The sequence below is a fragment of the Mixophyes fleayi genome, chromosome 1 (assembly GCF_038048845.1).
Source record: "Mixophyes fleayi isolate aMixFle1 chromosome 1, aMixFle1.hap1, whole genome shotgun sequence".
Lineage (NCBI taxonomy): Eukaryota > Metazoa > Chordata > Amphibia > Anura > Limnodynastidae > Mixophyes > Mixophyes fleayi.
Genome location: NC_134402.1, coordinates 157,746,950 through 157,768,200, shown reverse-complemented (window position 1 = coordinate 157,768,200; position 21,251 = coordinate 157,746,950). Strand labels below are relative to the sequence as shown.

At 39.5% G+C, this 21,251-nt stretch overlaps 1 protein-coding gene across 6 annotated transcripts in view; it reads right to left on the bottom strand.

Moving 5' to 3' along the window:
* Positions 1 to 21,251, bottom strand: part of ADAMTS3 (ADAM metallopeptidase with thrombospondin type 1 motif 3) — a 186,771-nt gene that overhangs the window by 28,031 nt on the left and 137,489 nt on the right. Inside the window, exons 14-18 of one of the 6 annotated variants that reach the window (XM_075202327.1) lie at positions 16,223 to 16,356; positions 14,850 to 14,973; positions 12,490 to 12,546; positions 9,324 to 9,407; positions 8,759 to 8,839 (exon numbers count right to left, since the gene is read on the bottom strand). In XM_075202327.1, coding sequence (XP_075058428.1) covers positions 8,759 to 8,839; positions 9,324 to 9,407; positions 12,490 to 12,546; positions 14,850 to 14,973; positions 16,223 to 16,356 — 480 coding nt within the window. The remainder of the gene's footprint in view (positions 1 to 8,758; positions 8,840 to 9,323; positions 9,408 to 12,489; positions 12,547 to 14,849; positions 14,974 to 16,222; positions 16,357 to 21,251) is intronic. The other 5 variants (XM_075202344.1, XM_075202334.1, XM_075202350.1 and 2 more) reach the window with 5 other exon arrangements.

Sequence of the window (21,251 nt, the reverse complement as noted above, 5' to 3'; positions counted from 1 at the left end):
CATGACGATGGGCTTTTTCATCCCATGAAAAATAACTGTTTCCCCCCCTGGTGCCTAATTTAAGAAAACCACATCAGCATCCTTCTCATCAAGTTCCTCCTCAGCGCCAGCTACATCAATATCCTCCTCCTGGTGTACAACATTGACACCTTCATTAGCCAAATCTGTAACTGCACTGTGGGTGATCCTTCCAGCATATGCAGAGGGCGTGTTGCAAATGGTGGAAGGAGCCACCTCTTCCCGTACAGTGATGGGAAGGTCAGGCTACGCAACCACCAACACCCTTGGACTCGCCTTGGGGATATGTGATGCCATGTCTTTAGAAGGCAGAGTTGTTTGCTGTGTTGTTGATGACAGCTTAACTCTCTTAAATTTTTTAGAGGGGGGAGGAGAAGGAGGGCTTAGATCGTTGTGTGAAGCTGAACCACTAGTCATGAACACGGGCCAGAGCCTAAGCCATTCCTTGCCACTCCGTGTCATAAATGGCATATTGGCAAGTTTACGTTTCTCCTCAGTTGATTTTAATTTCTTTTTTTTCATCATTTTAGTGACCTTTGGCTTTTTGGATTTTACATGCCCTCTACTATGACATTGGGCATCGGCCTTGGCAGACGACATTGATGGCATTTCATCGTCTATGTCATGACTAGTGACAGCAGCTTCAGCATTAGGAGGAAGTGGTTCTTGATCTTTCCCTACTTTATCCTCCAAATTTTTGTACTCCATTATATGCAGCACAAGAGAGTGTACCCCTAAACCACACACACCCGGCAAAGGCTTTAAAAATTATATGCGGCACAGGACAGTACCACTGGACTGGAGTTATATAGCAGTACCACTGGACTTATACTGCAGGATCAGTGGAGTTATACAGCACTACCAATGGAATTATACGTCAGGATCAGTGGAGTTAGACAGCACTACCACTGGACTTATACTGCAGGATCAGTGAACTTAGTTATATAGCAGTACCACTGGACTTATACTGCAGGATCAGTGGAGTTATACAGCACTACCAATGGAATTATACAGCAGGATCAGTGGAGTTAGACAGCACTACCACTGGACTTATACTGCAGGATCAGTGAACTTAGTTATATAGCAGTACCACTGGACTTATACTGCAGGATCAGTGAACTTAGTTATATAGCAGTACCACTGGACTTATACTGCAGGATCAGTGAACTTAGTTATATAGCAGTACCACTGGACTTATACTGCAGGATCAGTGAACTTAGTTATATAGCAGTACCACTGGACTTATACTGCAGGATCAGTGAACTTAGTTATATAGCAGAACCACTGGACTTATACTGCAGGATCAGTGAACTTAGTTATATAGCAGTACCACTGGACTTATACTGCAGGATCAGTGAACTTATATAGCAGTACCACTGGACTGGACACAGGACAGCACCACTGGAATTATGGCAGCACCACCACTGGACTGAGCTGGACAGAGCACAGGACAGCACCACTGGACTGAGCAGGACAGAGCACAGTACACCACCAATGGACTGAGCAGGACAGAGTACAGGACAGCACCACTGGACTGAGCAGGACAGCACCACTGGACTGAGCAGGACAGAGCACAGGACACCACCACTGGACTGAGCAGGACAGAACACAGGACAGCACCACTGGAATGAGCAGGACAGAGGACACCACTAACACACCCTCCCTCTTCCCTGATCAATGCCCAAGTGAAGATGGCGGTGGCAAGCGGTGACTAATATGAATCTGGATCTCGCAGGATCCGACGGCGGGATTATGACGTTTTGCCTCGTTTTGAGTTTTGCGATCGGCGGGAATACCCGAACAGTGCTCGGATTGGCACTGTTCGGGGGTGTTCTGATTTCTAAAATCCGAGCCCGCTCATCCCTAGATAAAACCTTCCTGATACAATGTAGTTCATCGCGGTTAGTGGGGATACCTCACCTACATTCTTCTTTTCTTCTTCCGAAGAAATCCATTAGGAGAAAAAAAAACCAATAAAAGTAATTGGACTACTCCCGAGTAGCTGCTGTTGTGAAGTAAGTTAATATCGGGTAAGTTCACATATTTAACAGGTGGTAAGGCAATTAAGAGCGGTCTCTGATTCATCCTAAAAGAGTAGGCCCAATGCTAAGCAGCGTGGCCTATTAATGAAGGGACAGGAGGGGGTATGAACTATCTCACTTCTCCCAACCAACTCTTATTTTTATAGTTTTTTTTCCAATGGCATTTTGTGAATCCACAGTATAATAAATCTATCGATTTGTATTCTTTACATATTAAAAATCATGCATAGATGCGTAATGTGGAGCTTTGTAAATATTTCTGGATGTTTATCAGCAGTTTGGGCTTTAGTAAATTGTGGCTGCTTAGAGGACAAGGTCGTGGCAGGTAAAATGTTGGACATATTACCTGCCCCATTTTAAGTTATTGCAATTAATAATAATTATAATTTAGTTAAGTAATACATAAGCATTGGTATATGGCAGTGTCCAACAGTGGGTTTACTTGCTCTTTAACGCAATAAAAATATATAAAAAGCTCAACCAATATAAGAGACCTGCAGAACTAAACTAAACTACAAACTGATATATGAATGACTACTTCAATAAACATGTGTGCAATATTAAGCACAATTCTATTTCAGCTCTAACACATTCATCACTCGGGTGATGGGACTTGTTTATGCCTTTAGAGGGCAGCAGAGACTTTTTATTTCTTTAACAGATCAGCAAAATTGTTCATTAGTTTAACAAGCTGTACTTTGGCTGCTATTTATTCAGTGAAGAAAGTTGCAGTCAAGGTAAGTTGGCATTCAATGTTATGTGTCCTCAAATGCCTTAGAAACACTATAGCTGAAAGAGTCATGAAATTTTAAAATGACCCATTAGCCACAGGCATTAGGACTGAATCATTATTATCCTTTTGACAGAACACGGTTTATAAATCCTGTACCTATGTATATTTTGATAACACCACACAATGTATGCAGCATTCTGTACTTTAGCAAATCACCTCAAAAACCATGATCTTTTCCTGACAAATGGGTATGACAGAGAAACTGTGATTAGTCCAGTTGTTTCTAAATATAACTCCAGTAACGCTCAACCTGCCTGCTCTATTGGCTAAAAAAAAGTATGTAGACATGAAAATGCCAATCCATGTCCCATAAAAAATAAAGCAAAAATACAGTAAAGAAAAAGTTTGTCCCATCTTCAATAACAATGTCCTTGTGCCATAAATGTTGGAAACCCTGGCCATTTAATATACTGAATTTCCATCACTGGGCCAGAAGGCAGATCTATCATGTCACAGGACCTGTACTTTAATGAATAAGTGAATTTAGACAGAACAACCAAGAAGGAGTAAGTTGTAACCTTACTAGATATATGTAAATGTATGGTGACTGGTGATATAGTTGTTAATTTGTAAGGCCACATATAACAGGGGCATACAAGGTAGACAAAATAAATTAAGACAAACTGTAGGGAGGGCCCGGTTCATCAGAAAGATTGCAATCTAGTGTGAAAAGAGTAAAGTTGAGACAAGTGGAAGAGTGTGCAACTCTCAGAGCGGAGATTGGGACAGTAACAAGTGGGTACTAGTGTGTAGTATAGATGGAAGTAGGGAAGGCTCTAATGAAGAGATGGGTTTTCAGAGAGCGTTTAAAGATTTAAATGCTGGGAGAGAGTCTGATAGGAAAATCCATGTGTGTAGTTGAACAGGAGAAGTCTTGTAGGTGGGAGTGAGAGGTGATTATCAGAGACGTGGTGAGACGCAAGTCAGTAGTAGATCTTAGAGGAGTGAAGAAGGGTATTTCAAGATGACATTTCAGATGTATGAAGGGGTGGTGTGGTTGAGGGCTTTCTGGGTGAGCAAGATATGGGGAAACAGAGTAGGAATTTACAGAGTGGTGTGGCAAATGTGGCGTTGAAGAGAGGAAGATAAGTCTTGTTGCAACATTTAAGGTGGAGTGAAGCAGAGATAGATGGGTGAGGGGAATACCAGATAGGGTGAAGTTGCAGGAGTCAAGAAGGGAGTTGATCAGAGAATGGCTAAAATTTTGGTTGCATCTTGGGTAAAAAAAGTGTATATTCTATCAATATTTTGAAGGTCAACGGGACTGGGGAAGAGACTGGATATGAGAAGTAAGGCAGATGGCATAGTTAAAGGTGGCATAAACACAGCGTGCTTGGGAGAATGAGGAAATTGTGGTGTTGTCAACAGTGAGAGAAATTTCAGGGGAGTGGGTGACACTGGGAGTAGAGAAGCCAAAATGCGCTGTTGTAAACATGTCGAGCTAAGGTAGAATTTGGACTTCCATGTGGGAATAGCAGAAAGACTGGTGGCCACGTAAAATAGTAGAGAAGTGAAAGGTCAGGGAGTAGCGGTAGACTTGGGTGTTGCAGTATAGAGGCAGCAGAGGACTGTGAACAGAATCTTGTGGGACTCCAACAGTGTGAGTTGAGGTGGCGATGTGTAAGATGCAGAGTTGTTGAAGGAGACTTTGGATAGCTAAGAAGTGAACTGAGAAAGAACTGTGTCACAGAGGCCAATAGAGTGAAGGGTGTGCAGGAGAAGAGTGGATCAACAGTGTTGAAATAGGATGTGTGATTACAGATGTTTTCACCCCTTGGGCTGTATCACCACTCTAGTACACTGGTGGGGCTCTTTCCCTGGGATCACAGGTGTTCGATGCAGTCAGGTCCCTTCTTGCTAATAGTGGAGTCATCTACTGGAAGGCTTCATTAATGAGGTATGAGATGCTGTATTATAAAGGTATTCTGTGCAGTTGCCCAAAGCAAAGGAGGCACACAGACATTCCTTGTTCAAACTCGCAGTGCGTATTAAAAAATGAGTATATCAGTGGATAACCATACTAGGCACAATAAAAGTATGTAGCCTAAGGCTATGGCTAAAAAGGCCCATGGTAGTTTTAACTTAGAACTATAACCAATTCACCCAGCAGTTATCTCCAGTCATTTGATAGATTCTTCTGCTCCATTCTCCTCCAGTGCTCATACATCATTACTGAAGTCTGTCATAAGAGGCCCCACTAATAATAAGTGCAGGACCCAGATGCATTGAGAAACCGGCAGGCTTTCACAGGTGCAGGGCATCCACTGACGTATTATGTAGAAGAAGAGAGATTGTGTATTCCACCCCTCAAAGATAGCAAACATTAATCAATAGCTAATGTATTATCCATATTATAATTTAGGTATTCTTACTATGCATAGAATAAATCCAGGTTTGAAGTCTGTATATTGTTAGCAAGACATAAGACTGGTAAGAGAATAAGGTAATGTATTAAAGCTAAAGGGTTAACACTGCAGCATATGGAATGGATCTACTGTATTATAGTTTCTCTAGATCTTCATTTGTCTCTACATTCTGTGTAGTACAATAATATATTTTATGGAGTGAAAAATTACTTACGCAACCTGCAGCAATACCAGGAACTAATAAAGCCCCAGGACTAATATTTCCAAAACTACACAAAAATGCACATTTAACAAGTAACGTATGCACTCTTTAGTAACTTTGTTAGTAGCTAAATTGTAATATTGGATATTGCATTGAATAGGAGATTGTAGCTGTGACGTACAGCACATGAATGATACCTGTAATGCCCTAAATTAATTGTAATAATCGTCAGTTCATTACACACATGGGAATCACTTCATGGCAGTTACACATCTTAATGTATCTACCACATTATGCTTCTGCCAATTTGTCAGCAAAACCTCTCAATGATCATTGTGCAGTGATATTTAAATGAAGTTTATTTCTCACTATCTGTTTTTATTCTGTATGTAAGCACAAAAGACATAATATATCTCGAAGTGAACGAAGAAGAAATTAGGGGAATGGGAACTTTGATCCAAAAGAGAAAGGTTGAATAAGACCACATTCTCATAAGCACTTTGGGATGTGTACATGGTCTGGACAGGCCTGGATTTGTGGAAAGACTTCCACAGATCTGAAACAAGAGCAAGCAAATTGCAGGGCTAGTAAGTTCCTGCTGTTGGTTTGTAATTTAATGTTTTTCTTATCTTCTCTCTTATTTTTTTATGTATCTGTACTTTTGCTGGGGGTAGGGAAGTGGGTGTGCTAGAGTACAAATGCCTGCTAGCATTAAATATAAAGTTCTACATTATGGTAGAATGCATTAATTTATTTCATCATCATCATTTATTTATGTAGCGCCAACATATTCCGTAGCGCTTTACAATTGAGGACAAACATAGTAAACTAATAAACAAACTTGGTAAAACAGACAAAGAGGTGAGAAGGCCCTGCTCGCAAGCTAACAATCTATGGGGCAATGGGAGTTTGACACATGAGGTTAAGTCTACATTTTGCATTTTGGCCCAGCCAGACTGCAAAGGTACTGTGACTCATAAACTAAATGATCCTGTCACACAACAATGTTGGTCAGGGGGTAGTTGTCTTGTGGGAAATTTTGTAACGGGTGGTAATAAGGTAATATAGTGAGGTTAAGAGGGTGGTTGGGGAATATTATAAGCTTGTCTGAAGAGGTGGATTTTCAGAGAATGCTTGAAAGTTTCTAGACAAGAGGAGAGTCTTATTGTGCGAGGGTGAGAATTCCATTGAGTGGGTGCAGCCCGAGAACCGGGAATGGGAGGATATAATGAGTGTGGATGAGAGACGCAGATCTTGTGCAGAACGGAGTTGCCGAGTTGGGAGATATTTTGGGACAAGAGAGGAGATGTATGTTGGTGCAGCCTTGTTGATGTCCTTGTAGGTTAGTAAAAGTATTTTATGTTGGATTCGGTAGAAAACAGGCAACCAGTGTAGTTTAAGTTTGAGTTTGCGAGAGGACATCCAAGATGAAATGGCAGAAATACAGTCAGTTACACGGGACAACACAGATGTCGAGAGATCAGGAGAGGATAGATAAATTTAGGTATCATCCGCATAGAGATGATACTGAAATCCAAAGGAACTTATTAGATTTCCAAGAGAAGCGGTATAGATAGAGAACAGCAGAGGACCTAACACTGAGCTTTGTGGTACTTCAACTGAAAAAGGAAGCGGAGCAGAGGTGGCTCCAGAGAAATTAACAGTGAAAGAGCGACTAGAAAGGTAGGATGAGAACCAGGATAGAACAGTGTCTTGGGATTGCAGCGTTTGTATGAGAAGAGAGTGGTCAACAGTGTCAAATGCAGCCGAGAGATCCAGGAGAATTAGGAGAGAGTAATGACGTTTAGTTTTAGCAGTGATCAGATCATTGACAACCTTAGTCAAAGCAGTCTCTGTGGAGTGTTGAGAACGAAAGCCAGACTGAAGAGGATCCAACAGGTTGTTTGCGGAAAGGAAGTTTGTGAGGCGAGTGTAGGCACTCATAAGACGTAGTGGAGGTTGGATGGATTCTGTATTGAAGGACCAAAAAATTGGGGGGTAAAATATTGCACAATCCAGGGATCTGTAGAATGCTTACTATCTTTCATACTGATGGAACATGGTTGAAGTTAGAGGGGCATGCGGGTGGGAGCAAGATTTTAATCTAAGCCTGGGTCTAAACAGTTGTTAAAAAAGCAATTCTAACTACCCATGAAATATGAATAATTCATACTCACTGTGATTTCCTCAGTTTCATAACAAACCATGAACAGAATGTGTTCGGGTCATGGTCTATCATCCATTTGGAGAAATTATATTAAGGATTATTAATCAATGTTCATGGGCTATAGATAATTCACAGTAGGTTTACCTTGAAATTGAATGACTACGGCACTCGAGTTAAAATCCTGTATATATGGGCACTTTTGCAGTGCAACTTCTCCAGGACAACTCCACAGTGCCACTTCTTCAGAGCAACTGCACAGTGCCACTTCTCTGGGACAACTGCGCAGTTCTACTTCTTTAGTATTTAAGTGTAAATTAGAGCTATGAATACAGTATAATTGGCTGCACTAAACCCATACATAACAATTTTAATCCAGTGCTGCATACATTGTTGGCACAATATATTAAATGTAAATGATCAAAATGTATTTATTTACAGTGTGCAAATAATATTTTTGTAAAACCTTTTATTTTATAGAAATTTAAGTATAAAAACATTGAATTAGGACGAGGAACATTATGCCAGTGTGCTCTGAAGTTGTGGTCGTGTACTTAAAAAAACAAGTATAAAGTGATTTTGAAATGCAACTGAGCATATTGCCCTATATACAGATATATGATATGGATATAAACAATTTTTAAGACATATTATTCTATAACATATTATTTTAAAATTTCGCAATGACCAAACAGCCGTCATCTACATTTGAACTAAATGTACAGTCATTCTGGATACATCTGGATTTAGTATTGTTTTACATATATTTTTTGCAATTCTCCTGATTCCAGTACATACTAAAACATAAAATAAATATGTCAGCCTGTTAGAATGTCATTGGTATTACTGGACTTAAGCAAAACCTAAAGCAACAGATGTGAACTTGCAGTATTCACTTTATAAAACAATATAATGCCAGTAAGCTCAGTTTAAAGCAATATGATTGAAAAAAACAACAACCACAATTTCATTGTAGTAATTAAATTGTAGAGATGCAAATGTATAAAAAATACATTTTGCAATGACTCCATACAAAGCAGGGTTAGGCATAATTTAGCAGATCTGCAGCACCTGGATAAGAGTCCCATCCCTCATGTTTTCCTCCCTTCTTTATTTTGCTGTTTCCTGTTAACTGTCGGGAATTGGTCCAATCTCCCAGAGTGAAACACTTACCAAGAATATGAGGGGAAGCCTCGTCTTCTTGGATAAACACATGTCTAGCACCAGGGGGGATGTCAAACATCTTTAGGTAGCCTACGCATGTGTTGTGATCAAGAAGGAAACAAAACAAGAATAATAGCGAAGGTTAGTATAGCATTTCACAATAAAGAAGCTAAACAAAATTGATCCTGCAATAAGCTATGAAATAGTAATATATGATTAGTTGCTTTGTTGCACATTGATAGACAATTGCTTTGCTTTTGCTAAAGGAAAAAAAGACTTTGACAGAGTTTGTTCTTTCCTGTGCTCATAAGGAAAATAACAGAAGGACAAACGTTCATTTTTCTTATGTCATCCTATCATTTTGTGATAGGTAACGTTTTGAATTTGCTGTCCTGTACCTTTTTCTGTTCAGATGAGCAATAGAAATAATTAGATTGAACATTCCAACGTTTTGAAGAACCTCATGAACATAAGAAATAAAAACATTCTGTCTCTTCTGCAGCGATGCTTGCTAAAAACCATTGGTATCTCCAGTCATCATCACAGATCTCCTTGGATCTGAGATGTCACTTACCCACAGTATTTTTTGATTCTCTTGACTCAGATAGGGAGATGTTTCGAGCTCCCTTAGGTAATGTAAATGCTCCTCTTGTTTTCCCTTAAACAGATTATATTTAATTAGTCTACTAACAAGTCTCAATTCTTTCATTGACCATCCTTTACTGTAGTCGTTATTAGTTAATAATAAGTACAAATGCTAGAAGGCATTGAATTTATTTTGGGATATGTATCAAAATGTCACAGTTTGCCTTTGTTTTCACTAGTTGCTGTTCCATACTTCCCTTACATGCATTTCATCTGATGTGGTAAAGAAGATTGGTCTACATTGCGTCATACGTAGGCCCGGATTTTTGTAAATAGCCTAAATAAATGTAAATAGGGAGTCAGAGGTGCAAGGGCTCTGTTCTGTTTGCTAATGATTGTATGTATTTTTTTAAAGTGTGTTTTACCGCAGTCAGATTAGTTTTTTGCTATACAAAAGTGCTCTGACACACCCCTTTATTTGTTCCCAGTTTTGAAGTGGACAGGGAGAGACCAACATCTTTCAGAATACTCAGCAGCTAGAGTATTTTTGGAGATGTGTGTAGGAGTTGAGTGTACTGGTCTAAAGAGAAGCAGTGACCTGTCCACTTCTGTGATTATTTTAATGAAGACAGAGCTGCATGTGGAAGGGGCAGTTTTATGATGTGAAGAGCAGAATGGAGTCACGAAGGAGGCCAAAAGCTGAGGGAGTGTGAAAGGAGCAGCATACTCCAGTAGAACAGAATAGGGCTGTCAGACTTCTATCAAACTGATGCATAAAGATTTTTTTGGTGTCAAACAATCCTAGTCCTATATATGAAGGTTCATACATTTAAGTTATTTGATATTTGTGCATATTAATTATTTATTTATTTATTATTACATATTTAACAGAAGACAAAATTATTGATTTTATACAAATTAAATGATTAAAGATAAGATTGTGGAGGAGGGGTAAGTGTATAATCTGCATAGAAAACATGCGCCATCCACTATTTACAAAAAGCAGGATGATCCTAAAGGTACCCCTATGTGGGCAGATATGGACGCTCAGCCTGAGCACTTGGGTTGTATCCCATGCCAAGGGTTGTCAGATAATGACTGCACAAGTGGTGAGATAAGGTCATTATCCAGCCATATTTTCTGCTATTCGCAATTGACCTCTAAATGTTCAGGTCGATATGTGGTCATGCATGCTTGATTGACAGACAGTTCTAAAACAGCCAAATTGCCCATCAGAATTGTATTGTAAATGGGCATCTTAGAGTATAAAACTCACAGGGAGGCAACTAAACGTTTTTTGGTAAACCTCTATAGCCTTTTGCATTAATGAATAGTTTTCAGCCAACAAAAATGCATTTTAACATATATATATTGACCTCTCTATATACAATAGAGATAACATTGTGTTACATTAGATAAGAATGAGTACATGTAGCACTTTCCATTGTTAACCTGGATAACAGTGTATTAGCTAATTCGCCTTTTAATAAATAGACCCTTTAAAGAGATTCAGCCACCTCTGTTGCAGACCGTTTTTTAAGTACAGGGTTTCAACAGTATGTAGCAAAAAAAACAAAAAGTCAACATACTAAACAGTCTGCCCAGCATGCTAATTATGCCTTATGCCATCCACCTGTTGTACATCAGAGCCAGTGGCAGAACTACTCTGGTGCAGGGAGTGCAGCTGTGATGGGGCCCGGAGGTGAGGAGGTCCATTACAATGCCGGGTCAGACCCCCAGCCAGGCCATACCCCCCTCCCAAGGCCCCCACAGCACATCCCGAGATCCCCTCTCTGCTCTGTAAAGAGGAGAGTGGAGTCCTCTTCTAAGTGTTACATGGGAAATGGGCTCCAAAATGGAATGCTACAGTTACAGATGCATCTCGGGGCCCCTACCCAAGATTGGCTATGGGGCAATGCGAGGGCTGGCAGGGAGGACAGATGGCTGCTCCCTATTGGTCTATTGAGAATGTTTTATATCTGTACTTCTCCTGGGGCTAGGAATTATTTTTCTCTTGCAGCATTTAAATAACTTGTACATAACAAAAGAAGACATGATCCTCTGTTGCCGCTTTAATTTGGTTTTTATATTACACCAATTGTATGTATCAGTAATGGTGACTATGAAAATACATAACAGGTTGGGATAGGTAATGCAATATCAGATAATTTAACTGATATCACTACGTGTGTTGCCAAAATATAAATTCTCGATAATAATCTGATCAAGATAATTATTGGGCTTGAAGAAAAATGCAGGTCCAGAGGTTGACAGCTTTCGGCCTGTTTTATGTTAGCATCTTGTGATCGCTCTCATCCAAACGTGGCCACAGCCCAAACAACCACATATTGTAAAACTTGCTTTTCTATGTCCGTGGGCACAATGTACAGTGATGCTTACACAGGGTACTTAAGTCAAGCATCAAGATCATACTTGCCAACTCTCCCGGAATGTCCGGGAGACTCCCGCATTTTGCGAGAGTCTCCCGGACTCCCAAGCGAGTGTGGAAATCTCCCGAATTCTGCCCACTTCACTAGGAAGTGCCACACTTTCTAGTGAAGTGGGCAGAATTAGATCCCAAACTCTGCGATTCCCGGTGAATGGCATTTGCGGCATGACGTCACAAGGGGCGGGGCCAAAATGAGGCGATTTTGGCCGTCCCGCCCCCCTCACGCCCCCTCCACTGGCTGGCTCCCGGAGGGGAGCTGAAGAAAGTCGGCAAGTATGATCAAGATCAGTCTCTGTTAATCATTTCTCTACTAGTGTAACTGAACTACAACCACAATGTATTTTACCATGTGTGATGTTCTAGTTCAACAACTATGAAGTCACAGTTTGGCAAAATACACTACTAGCCGCAAACAGAAAGTGCAAACCATACAGAGGCTCAGCATCAAACTGATTTCTGACAACACAATCATTGGAACAGTGAACACAGTGTTGGAACCCACTAGCTCCAAAATTAGACTAAACTTTATCATTTGTGATACATATCTCCATGGCATTTTAATTAATTGCCATGAATTCTAAATGCCTTCAGCAAGTTCTAATGCGTGACTATTACAAATGTATGTAGGACTACAATCATAAAGTGTGTGTTATAATAATGGTAGCAATAGTCAATGAAACAATGTAAGTGATTAGAGGATACTTGCAAATTTCATTTTCCAGTAACTTGATTTCTGTTTGGCACCTCTTGCTTAACTGTTTTCCTGTTGAAAGAGGCCAATTAAACTGTTTAATGACTGTGCTGTCAGTTTTCAATTCAAAAGTTTATTATCATCTATTCCATATGCCCTTTACCAACTAGTGTTAAAATACATGCTTTTATTAGCATTTTCAAGTTTACTAAAACCATGTAAATGGGTACCCAATACCATTTGCACTTGCAGTTGGGAACATTTGCATTGGGCACCTTATATTCACTGCTGCTTGCTCCCTTTATTGGCATTCACCACAAATCAATGCACTGGAGCCAAGCGGGGGGTAGCATTGTGGCTCAGTGGTTAGCACTGCTACTTCTGATTAGTTTGATTCTGACAGGGCTCTATCTGTGTGCAGTTTGCACTGGTTCCTGCCACAGTCCAAAAATAATAATGGGGTATCCTACATTGCCCCTGATGACTGTAAGTGCAAAAACTCCTTAGTCACTGCATGTCAAATGTGATTATGTTTGACATGAGGTGCCACTGGCTTTTATTGCAGTGTCCGTGGGTAGACATGAGGTGCCACTGGCTTTTATTGCAGTGACAATGGGCAATCAACCTTTATCTGGACTTACTAGTATTGTATCTTTCATATATGGTATTACTCAATTACTTTGGGTTTTATAATATGAGGAGTCTAATAATAGTATTACAAGGCACCAAGAAATTATGTTGCACAAATAGAGCAAAAAAATTTAACTAAACTTAAAAGGGTTATTTAGGTACTGCTTAGGTAGGGGCTTTCCAGGAATTCCTGAATACACACCATTACTGGAGCGCAGCTAAGCACACCAGCCCTGATAGGTGGGAGAGAAAAGCATTGCCAGGTTGTTCACCGGCACTGTCTATGTTCTCCACTCCCAGCTGTCAGACAATTCTGATAATGTCAGGGGTCCTCTGAAGGGACTCTTGTAATGAGTTATCCTTAAATAGTATGGATTTTCCAAAGGTGCACAGCCCTTTTGATTGCATGGTGATAAGCAATAATTTAATTAGATAGTAAAGAGACCATGATTTGTTATGATACCTAGAAGAAACAAGTGTAGCAATACATTGCATTTATCAAGGCGACATCATGCACATTGCATAAATATGTAATTGCTTCAGTGAAATATAAAGTGAGCTGTAAGCCTCAGAATTAGGTCTGGAATCAGGTGTGTTAAAAACGTCAGGAAGTAGATGTTCATGGCATCATTACGACTTGCATAGTTTATGATTAATATGTCTGACCCTCAACAAAATGGTCAGTGCTCCACAAATGAAATCTCCTAACAACTGCCAGATGAATATAAAGGAAAATTGTAAAGGAAAAACCATGATATTTACTAATGCTGTGTACAACTATTATGTAATGTAAAATAAACTTTGCAATATACTGTATTTCATGAGAAAAATTATGCATGATATATAGTTCTGCATATAGTATACATATTTACATTTATTTATGTGGGAGGTACTGAGGCAAACACATATTTGCTGCAGCAACAATATATTCATCTACCGTACACATTTAAATGAAAATGCATTTTGCTTAACATACAGGTTAGAAAGATAGGATAAGGAAATATTTATTTATAATTCTTCCACTCATCTAGTACAGTGATGGACCTACACCTCCATCATCTCCACAGTGACCACAAACTCTGAAGCACTGCCATGGCACATATCATACACTCACACGGTGAGGTTACCCAGTAGAGAATTTTTGCAGGTAGTGATTTTGCATGTCTGGATTTAAGGAACAGTATAACCCCAAGTGTTGGAATCCTAGTAGTTGTGCCAATATTAGGAAAGATGATCTATCTCAAGTCATGCAGGTTCACAAAGGCCACTTAAAGAGACCAACCCTGAAATAATGTGTTTCACCAATGATTTGTTGTAATTTTAAGAAATCCAACTTTTTCTAGAGTTGATATCGTAGTTGCATTCCTGATTCCCCAAAATTGTCTATTTGTTGAAGAGTGACATAGTATACAGCAGTGATAGGCATCCTGATATACTTCACAGGCCGCATGGACAGCCCTCTCGCCTTCAAAAGGGCCACACATTACCCTTAATATCAGTTATAAATTAAAACAATACATTAAAAAAAAAGAGATGTCTACCTGTAATAAAATATCAGCAAGCAAGTGTTACAAGCTATAACAAACCTATCTGACAATAAAGCAGGAAGAAGTTGGGGGCCGCAGGTGAAGGCTTGGAGGGCTGCATGTGGTCTAGGGCCCCTTGTTGCCCATTACTGCTGTACAGTATCAAGTAAATAGCACATAAACAATCCACAATTAAAGCTACTGAATTTCTGCTAGTACCAGGTTTTTTCGGAGTCCTAGTAAATGTCCCCTTCACAGTTCTGCAGTGTGAGTTATCCCCGCCACACACTCCACACTTATCTTCCAGTTTATTGGAACCAATTTCCTTGTCACAGCCAACTTTCTGCAATATGGAAAGCAGATACAGACATCAGTTTGCATATTGAATATACATAAACCATGTTTATTATAGGGCCACAGAGATAGGGCTTCATCATACATATGAAGGGGCCAACTGCGGTGATAGCCCACGGCAGCAGTAAGATTATTCAGGCCTCACCATCAATATCAGGATGCCCATAACAAAAAAAAAAACAATTAAAATATTCTTAATTATTTGAATAAAGCATTTTTTCAATTGTTAATTCTTTTAAAATATTTAATTTATTTTCTACCACTATACAGTATACCTAAAATAATTACACTCAACCAACTAAGAAAAATAGTTCAATTAAATATTTAAAATATAAGAATATATATTATTCCGCAATACTAAAAGCATACTGCCTTTTTTGGCTGTATTTGGAATAAGAGATCACTGCGTAGTTTGTAGTGTGATGTCTCTGAAGCTGGTAAACTGCCAAGGAGATATACACAGCAAACACTTTTCAGTTTTGACAATGAAGAAGGACCCTGTTTGGGAATGCACTGGGTTAAGATCTAATCATGTCTGACTTATTTATCGTAATAGAAATTGTGTATCATAATTGTGACATAGTAATATCACGATATAATCAGTGTGTACCATAGCAAGTCTATATATGGCTTTGTTTCCAATACATTTATTGTATGAGGCTTCCCAGATAAGCTTCTCTGTGGCACTACTTGTGAATTAAACAGATAAGAGGAAAACAATAAAAACAAGTATTAGCTCCAGTGATGTCCACATGGAAGCACTGTTTGAAAAAAAAGTGCAAGAATGAGAAGAGTGAGGCGCTCAGTACAATTAAGCATCATCAAAGTGGAATGTGTTGTAAACATGTATTCAGCACTAATCACCATAAGTTCCAACATTCATAGTTACTACACTAAAAGAGCTATAAAGTATATTGGTGACAATGGTAACTAACGTCATATTTAAAATATAAGACAAAGGTGGTTTTGTTTTTGATTAAACTGTGACAAAGCTTGTAAAATGTAGTCATCAGTTAAATAGCTATGGCATTCAGCCACTTCACTGATGCTTGATCTGCCTCGACTCTCGGACAGCCCTCCTGAACTGCAGCGTTACTACAGTGTAAAGCAATGTATCTACAGTGAGACAGGTGTTAACATCAGTGATTAATAGGTATTATTATAGGGATAAAACAAAGAGTAAGACCTCATACACACATAAAAGCTACACTTTAAAAAATTGTCAAAATATAACTTACAACACACTCCCCCCTCACACAAATGCTATATGGATCCTTGTAGGAACAGCGGGTCCCATCGTGTGCAAGCTGCTTCATGGATGCAATATCTCCAGTTTGTTTGGACTGACAATAGAGCTGGCATCTTTTATTGGCTGTAAAAATATACAAAGTATGATCAGTATGTTCAGTTTATTTGAATTCATATTTTAAGATTGTTCAAACAACAGTCTGTATACAGTAAAATGAATCATCATGTTGAATGTTACTAGCGAAAAATTAACTGGACATTAGGAATGGTCATCAGTAGACAAAAACAGATCTCCTAAAACTTGAACTAAGGCTTTCTACAGTATACTCCAACACATGAAGAGGACAGCAACTGCCAAACTTTCTATGTAAAGTAGAGATTAGCTGTTTGCTTTTAGCTGTTTTGCACATGTGTATTGATTAACAAATTATTCATGATATGTTTGCATAAAAACTGAAATGCTCAGCGACCCATAAAATAATAGTTTGTATGTTCTCCCTGTGTTTGCGTGGGTTTCCTCTGGGTGCTCCGGTTTCCTCCAACACTCCAAAAACTTACTAGTAGGTTAATTGGCTGCTATCAAATTGACCCTAGTCTGTCTGTGTGTGTGTGTGTTAGGAAATTTAGACTGTAAGCTGCAATGGGGCAGGGACTGATGTGAATGAGTTCTCTGTACAACGCTACGGAATTGGTGGCATTATATAAATAAATAAATGATGATGATGATGATGATGATGATGAAAGAACAGTAGCTATGTAGTATGTCATATATGTAGTTTCCTGAAACATATTTTTACTAAGTGTTGGTAATGGTAAGCTTTTAATACATACCACCACATTAACAGGTTATGGCGGGCAAAGGAATAATAGGAGATGTGGCCAAGGCAAATTCGAAGCGTAGCTAGGCGCATCTAGGATACGGCTGGGTGGCTCCAGTTGATCTTAGTAATATAGAGTCAATGTTTATAGTTTTTGAACTCAATTTCTCTTCCCTTCTAAATTTGTAACAGTTTTAGGCCTGGGCTATAAATGTGTATGTGTAAATGTGTAAGACTCATCGGGTCATATTCAATTAGCCGCAGAGTGCCTCCGGAATGGTTGCGAGGCACTCTGCAGCGATGTAACATTGCGGATTTCTCTCCGCTCCCCACAGGGGAACAAGGAGAAATCTGCAATGCTAAGGTACTGTAGTACCTGAAAACGTATACAACCGAACATCACGGCTAATTGAATATGCCTCATCATGTCTACAAATACACTAAAATAAAAACTGCCTTCAGGGGGTGGGTGGTTTACTGGACACTAAAATGTCATTAACATTGTCTCTTTTTGTAACATATTGTTGTTTGCTGTGGTTCTCAATTATTTAAATATATCACATAATTGTCTAAACAATGCTTCACTTTTATTGCACCTGTACCAGGGGCGGACCTAGACATTTGTCCTACCCGGGGCGATTTTAGGGAGGGGGGCGATTTAGGCCCTGCCCCCTTTCTGTTGTCTAAGGCTGCCGGCGGCTGCACAGTATGTGCAGGTCCGTTCAGCAGTGACAGTGTGCTGTCCCGTGCTCTGATTGTGTTTTAAACACAATCAGAGCAGCCAGGCAGCACACTGTCACTGCTGAACGGACCTGCACAGTGTGCAACTGTCGGCAGCAAGCCCCTGCTAGGGGGGGCGATCCGCCTCTGACCTGTACGATGGTGTAAGTTTTGAGTACTTTTTCTGTCTCTGTACCAGTGGAGGGCAGAGTAATCACAATAGTTTTGCCCTGTACACCTTGATTTGGACCAATGTCCCTAGATTTTCACCTAACTGCAAAGGATCGTAAAGAAAGCGGTGTTTTGCGGAGGAGAGAAGTTTGCCTACAATGCGATGAGGAGTTAGACAGAGTGCGATTATACTTTGTGAAGTATGGAGTAGGCAGACCTAGTTGAAGTACAATAAATTATATTTAATTTTGTAGAATATGATAAAGGGGAGGAAACATCAGATTTATAGGGCTGTTCTTTGCAGTATGCAGATGCGTATGACCATTTTCACTCTGCAAATTTTTTTTCATTATGCTCCAGCTTAGAACTGGTGGAGAGGTCTCACCGGGTGTGGTTCTTTTTTGCGGCTTGAATAAAACCGACAAAACTTAGACCAACTAAAAGATTCCAAATACTGTAAGGCCAGCAAGGAGAAAATATACACTTACCATATAAGTGACATACAACTTTCCCCCCAGGCTTAAGTACCATCAGCTCTAAAATCCGACTTTCTAAAATGTCTGCAGCACTAGTGACGTCAGCTACAATGGGCAGAGTGAGATTGGCGGTTTTAAAGCGGCAATGTAATCCAGGCACCGGGTCGAGCCATTGCCGCTTTCAAACCTTTTTCATTTAAGCAATAAATGAGTCAAGCAGCAATTTAGGAGAAAATTGTATTTGTTTAATTAAATGAAAGAAGTTGTATATTGGATGTAATGTAATGTTAACACTTTTGCACAGTGCCTCTCTGCACACCCAGACGCACTTCTAATTTAAGTGTCTCCTGAAAACACAGAGTAGGTGTGAACCTTGATGTATACAGGGCAAACCATCCAGACATACTGGTGTAAAACCAAGGCGTTTTATGGTGCTCATCCAGTGTGCTTGGTAGGTTAGGCCCAGTGTATATAGCAGATTAGTGCGTGATTGCATGATAACTTCCTTCAAAGCTTGACTAGCCAACCATAGATTGACCTACATTCCTGTCTTCTGATCTCATAACACAATCTGATGCTCCTCTTTACGTAAGGAAAAAACAAACAAAGCGAAGCTAACAATTTTTAGAAAGTCTGCATACAGACTTACTTTATTTTTTGTACTATCAGTGTTAAGACGGCTTTAAGAACACAAGTTTAACACTTAAAATTGACACTGTGTATAGTGTATTTGAGCAATCTAATAGCACGATATAGCAGATTGTGTGTCATGGATAATCATAGCAAACAGAGTGCAAGATGCAGCCACCCTATTCAGTAAACTTCATCCACATAATACCTGGGGCAGGTTTGCAGCAGAACCCGCTCCTGCAGTTAACTGAGAAAGTGGCACAGCCCCCGAAATATTGTACACACTGGCTGTTCTAGAATGAAACTACTCGTATGGGAGAACTTTCTTCCTCAACTAATTGAGTGACTGCTCTTGGTTATTTTTGCATATAAATGATAGTCATAGCTACTAACTGTCCCTAGGGTGCTTAATCCATCTAGACCAGTAGGGGGCAACAGATGGCCCAAGGGCCACCAGTTGCCTGCTGAGCCTTCACCTGCAGCTCCACAGCTGGCTGCTCCCAATCTTAATATCTGCTTTGTTAAAGCAGAGAAAAAGACAGACTGAGGGCAGCCGACTTCTACGTCACATGACTTCCTCACGTGATGCAGGGAGGTCATTCTGCATAACGGAGGAGGAGGAAGTGCAGTGTTCTATCACCCCTTAGGGGCTCCTGAGATGTATGTGCATATTTCTAATCACTATCACAGTGCATTGGTTTTATACAAATCTAAGTGTATAATAACCCATAGCATTCAGTCATTTGCTTTAATTGCCAAAGTTGCACTAGATCATTTGATGTGGTTAATCTGTTGCAATGGTTTACTGCACACTGGTTGGTTGGAAGTTAGTTAGCAAATTGTCAATTTATAAGCTGCCGATCAACAATATTTATGTAATTGTATCAATCATTTTTAAATAACAAATGCCTGGCCAGGCAAGAAACTTCATTATAATCACCCAAAGTATCCAATATTTCCTTTAACTGATCCCAAACAATAACATAGGAATGCTATGATAAGGACAGATTGGAGAACATTTATTATAGGTGTGTTAGACATGTTATTTTAGATTAACTTCCAAATGTTGATTGGTTGCTAAAGGTTACTGCACTATGTAAGTTTTACCTTTGACATAAATAACCCCGTGTGTGCCTAAATAATAAACATGCAAGCGAAGCAATTAACATAGCACCTAATTAAAAAATACATAAATACATACATTTTTCACTCAATTAGAGGCTCATGTTAAGTTGAAATCAAATTGCGTTTCTGGCATACAATATGCTTTCTTACATTTGAGCATGTGCACAAACCACTAGTTTCAGAAACTAGCGCTTTGTGTGCTTGTGCAGAAGTAAAAAGGATTATACGCCAGAAACATAATTTGGCTTCAACTTAACATGAGCCCCTTAATTACCACAAACAATATAAGTAGTCTCAAAAAAGTTAAATGTTAATTTCATGGGAAACATGGGATCCTTGGAGTCTTTCCAAGGTCTACAAATCATTAATTTACTAAATAGCGTACATTGTAAGTACAGTTATACTTTGTTGTTAATAAGTTAAAACCCAATGACACTCCCCAAAATAAATAATCTGCTAAACTCAGCTATGTAAAAGGTTAACCTCCTCCACAATTCTGTTTTAATCTATTTATCACATCCAAGCAGCCTGCACTATGTGATTAAAGTAAATGATACGTTTAAACAAATATTTTTGTTTTTTCAAAAAGTTACACAGCGCTGTATGTGGTGGGATCAAAATTTCAACCATACAAAATCATCCCACTCAAATTGCAGAGATGTTAGGGGTTAATCTCTAGCTGCGTGATACGTTCTCAAATGTACCATTTATTGAAAATTATTTTGCTCCACTCTATACCAAATATTATACTGTTTAATTGTCATGTACAATTTTGTGCATGTATGCCATTAAACTTCATACCACAGACTCCTTCTTCCGCGCACAACCTCTCCTCATGTACAACCATATCTCTTACCACTAATAAATAAAGACACCGACAACTTCAGCTTTGGCTTAAAAAGGTCACAGTTTATTAAATGTATAAACCTGGTGGGGCGAGAGCACTTGCTTTCAGCCAACTAAATAAAAGCTAAACCAAACAGTGTACGGCCCCCCGGCCTACCACAGATACCGGGACTTAGTCCCTTACGATTGGCCGGTGCTAAATCTGGCGTAATAGTGACCACATCACTTCAGGG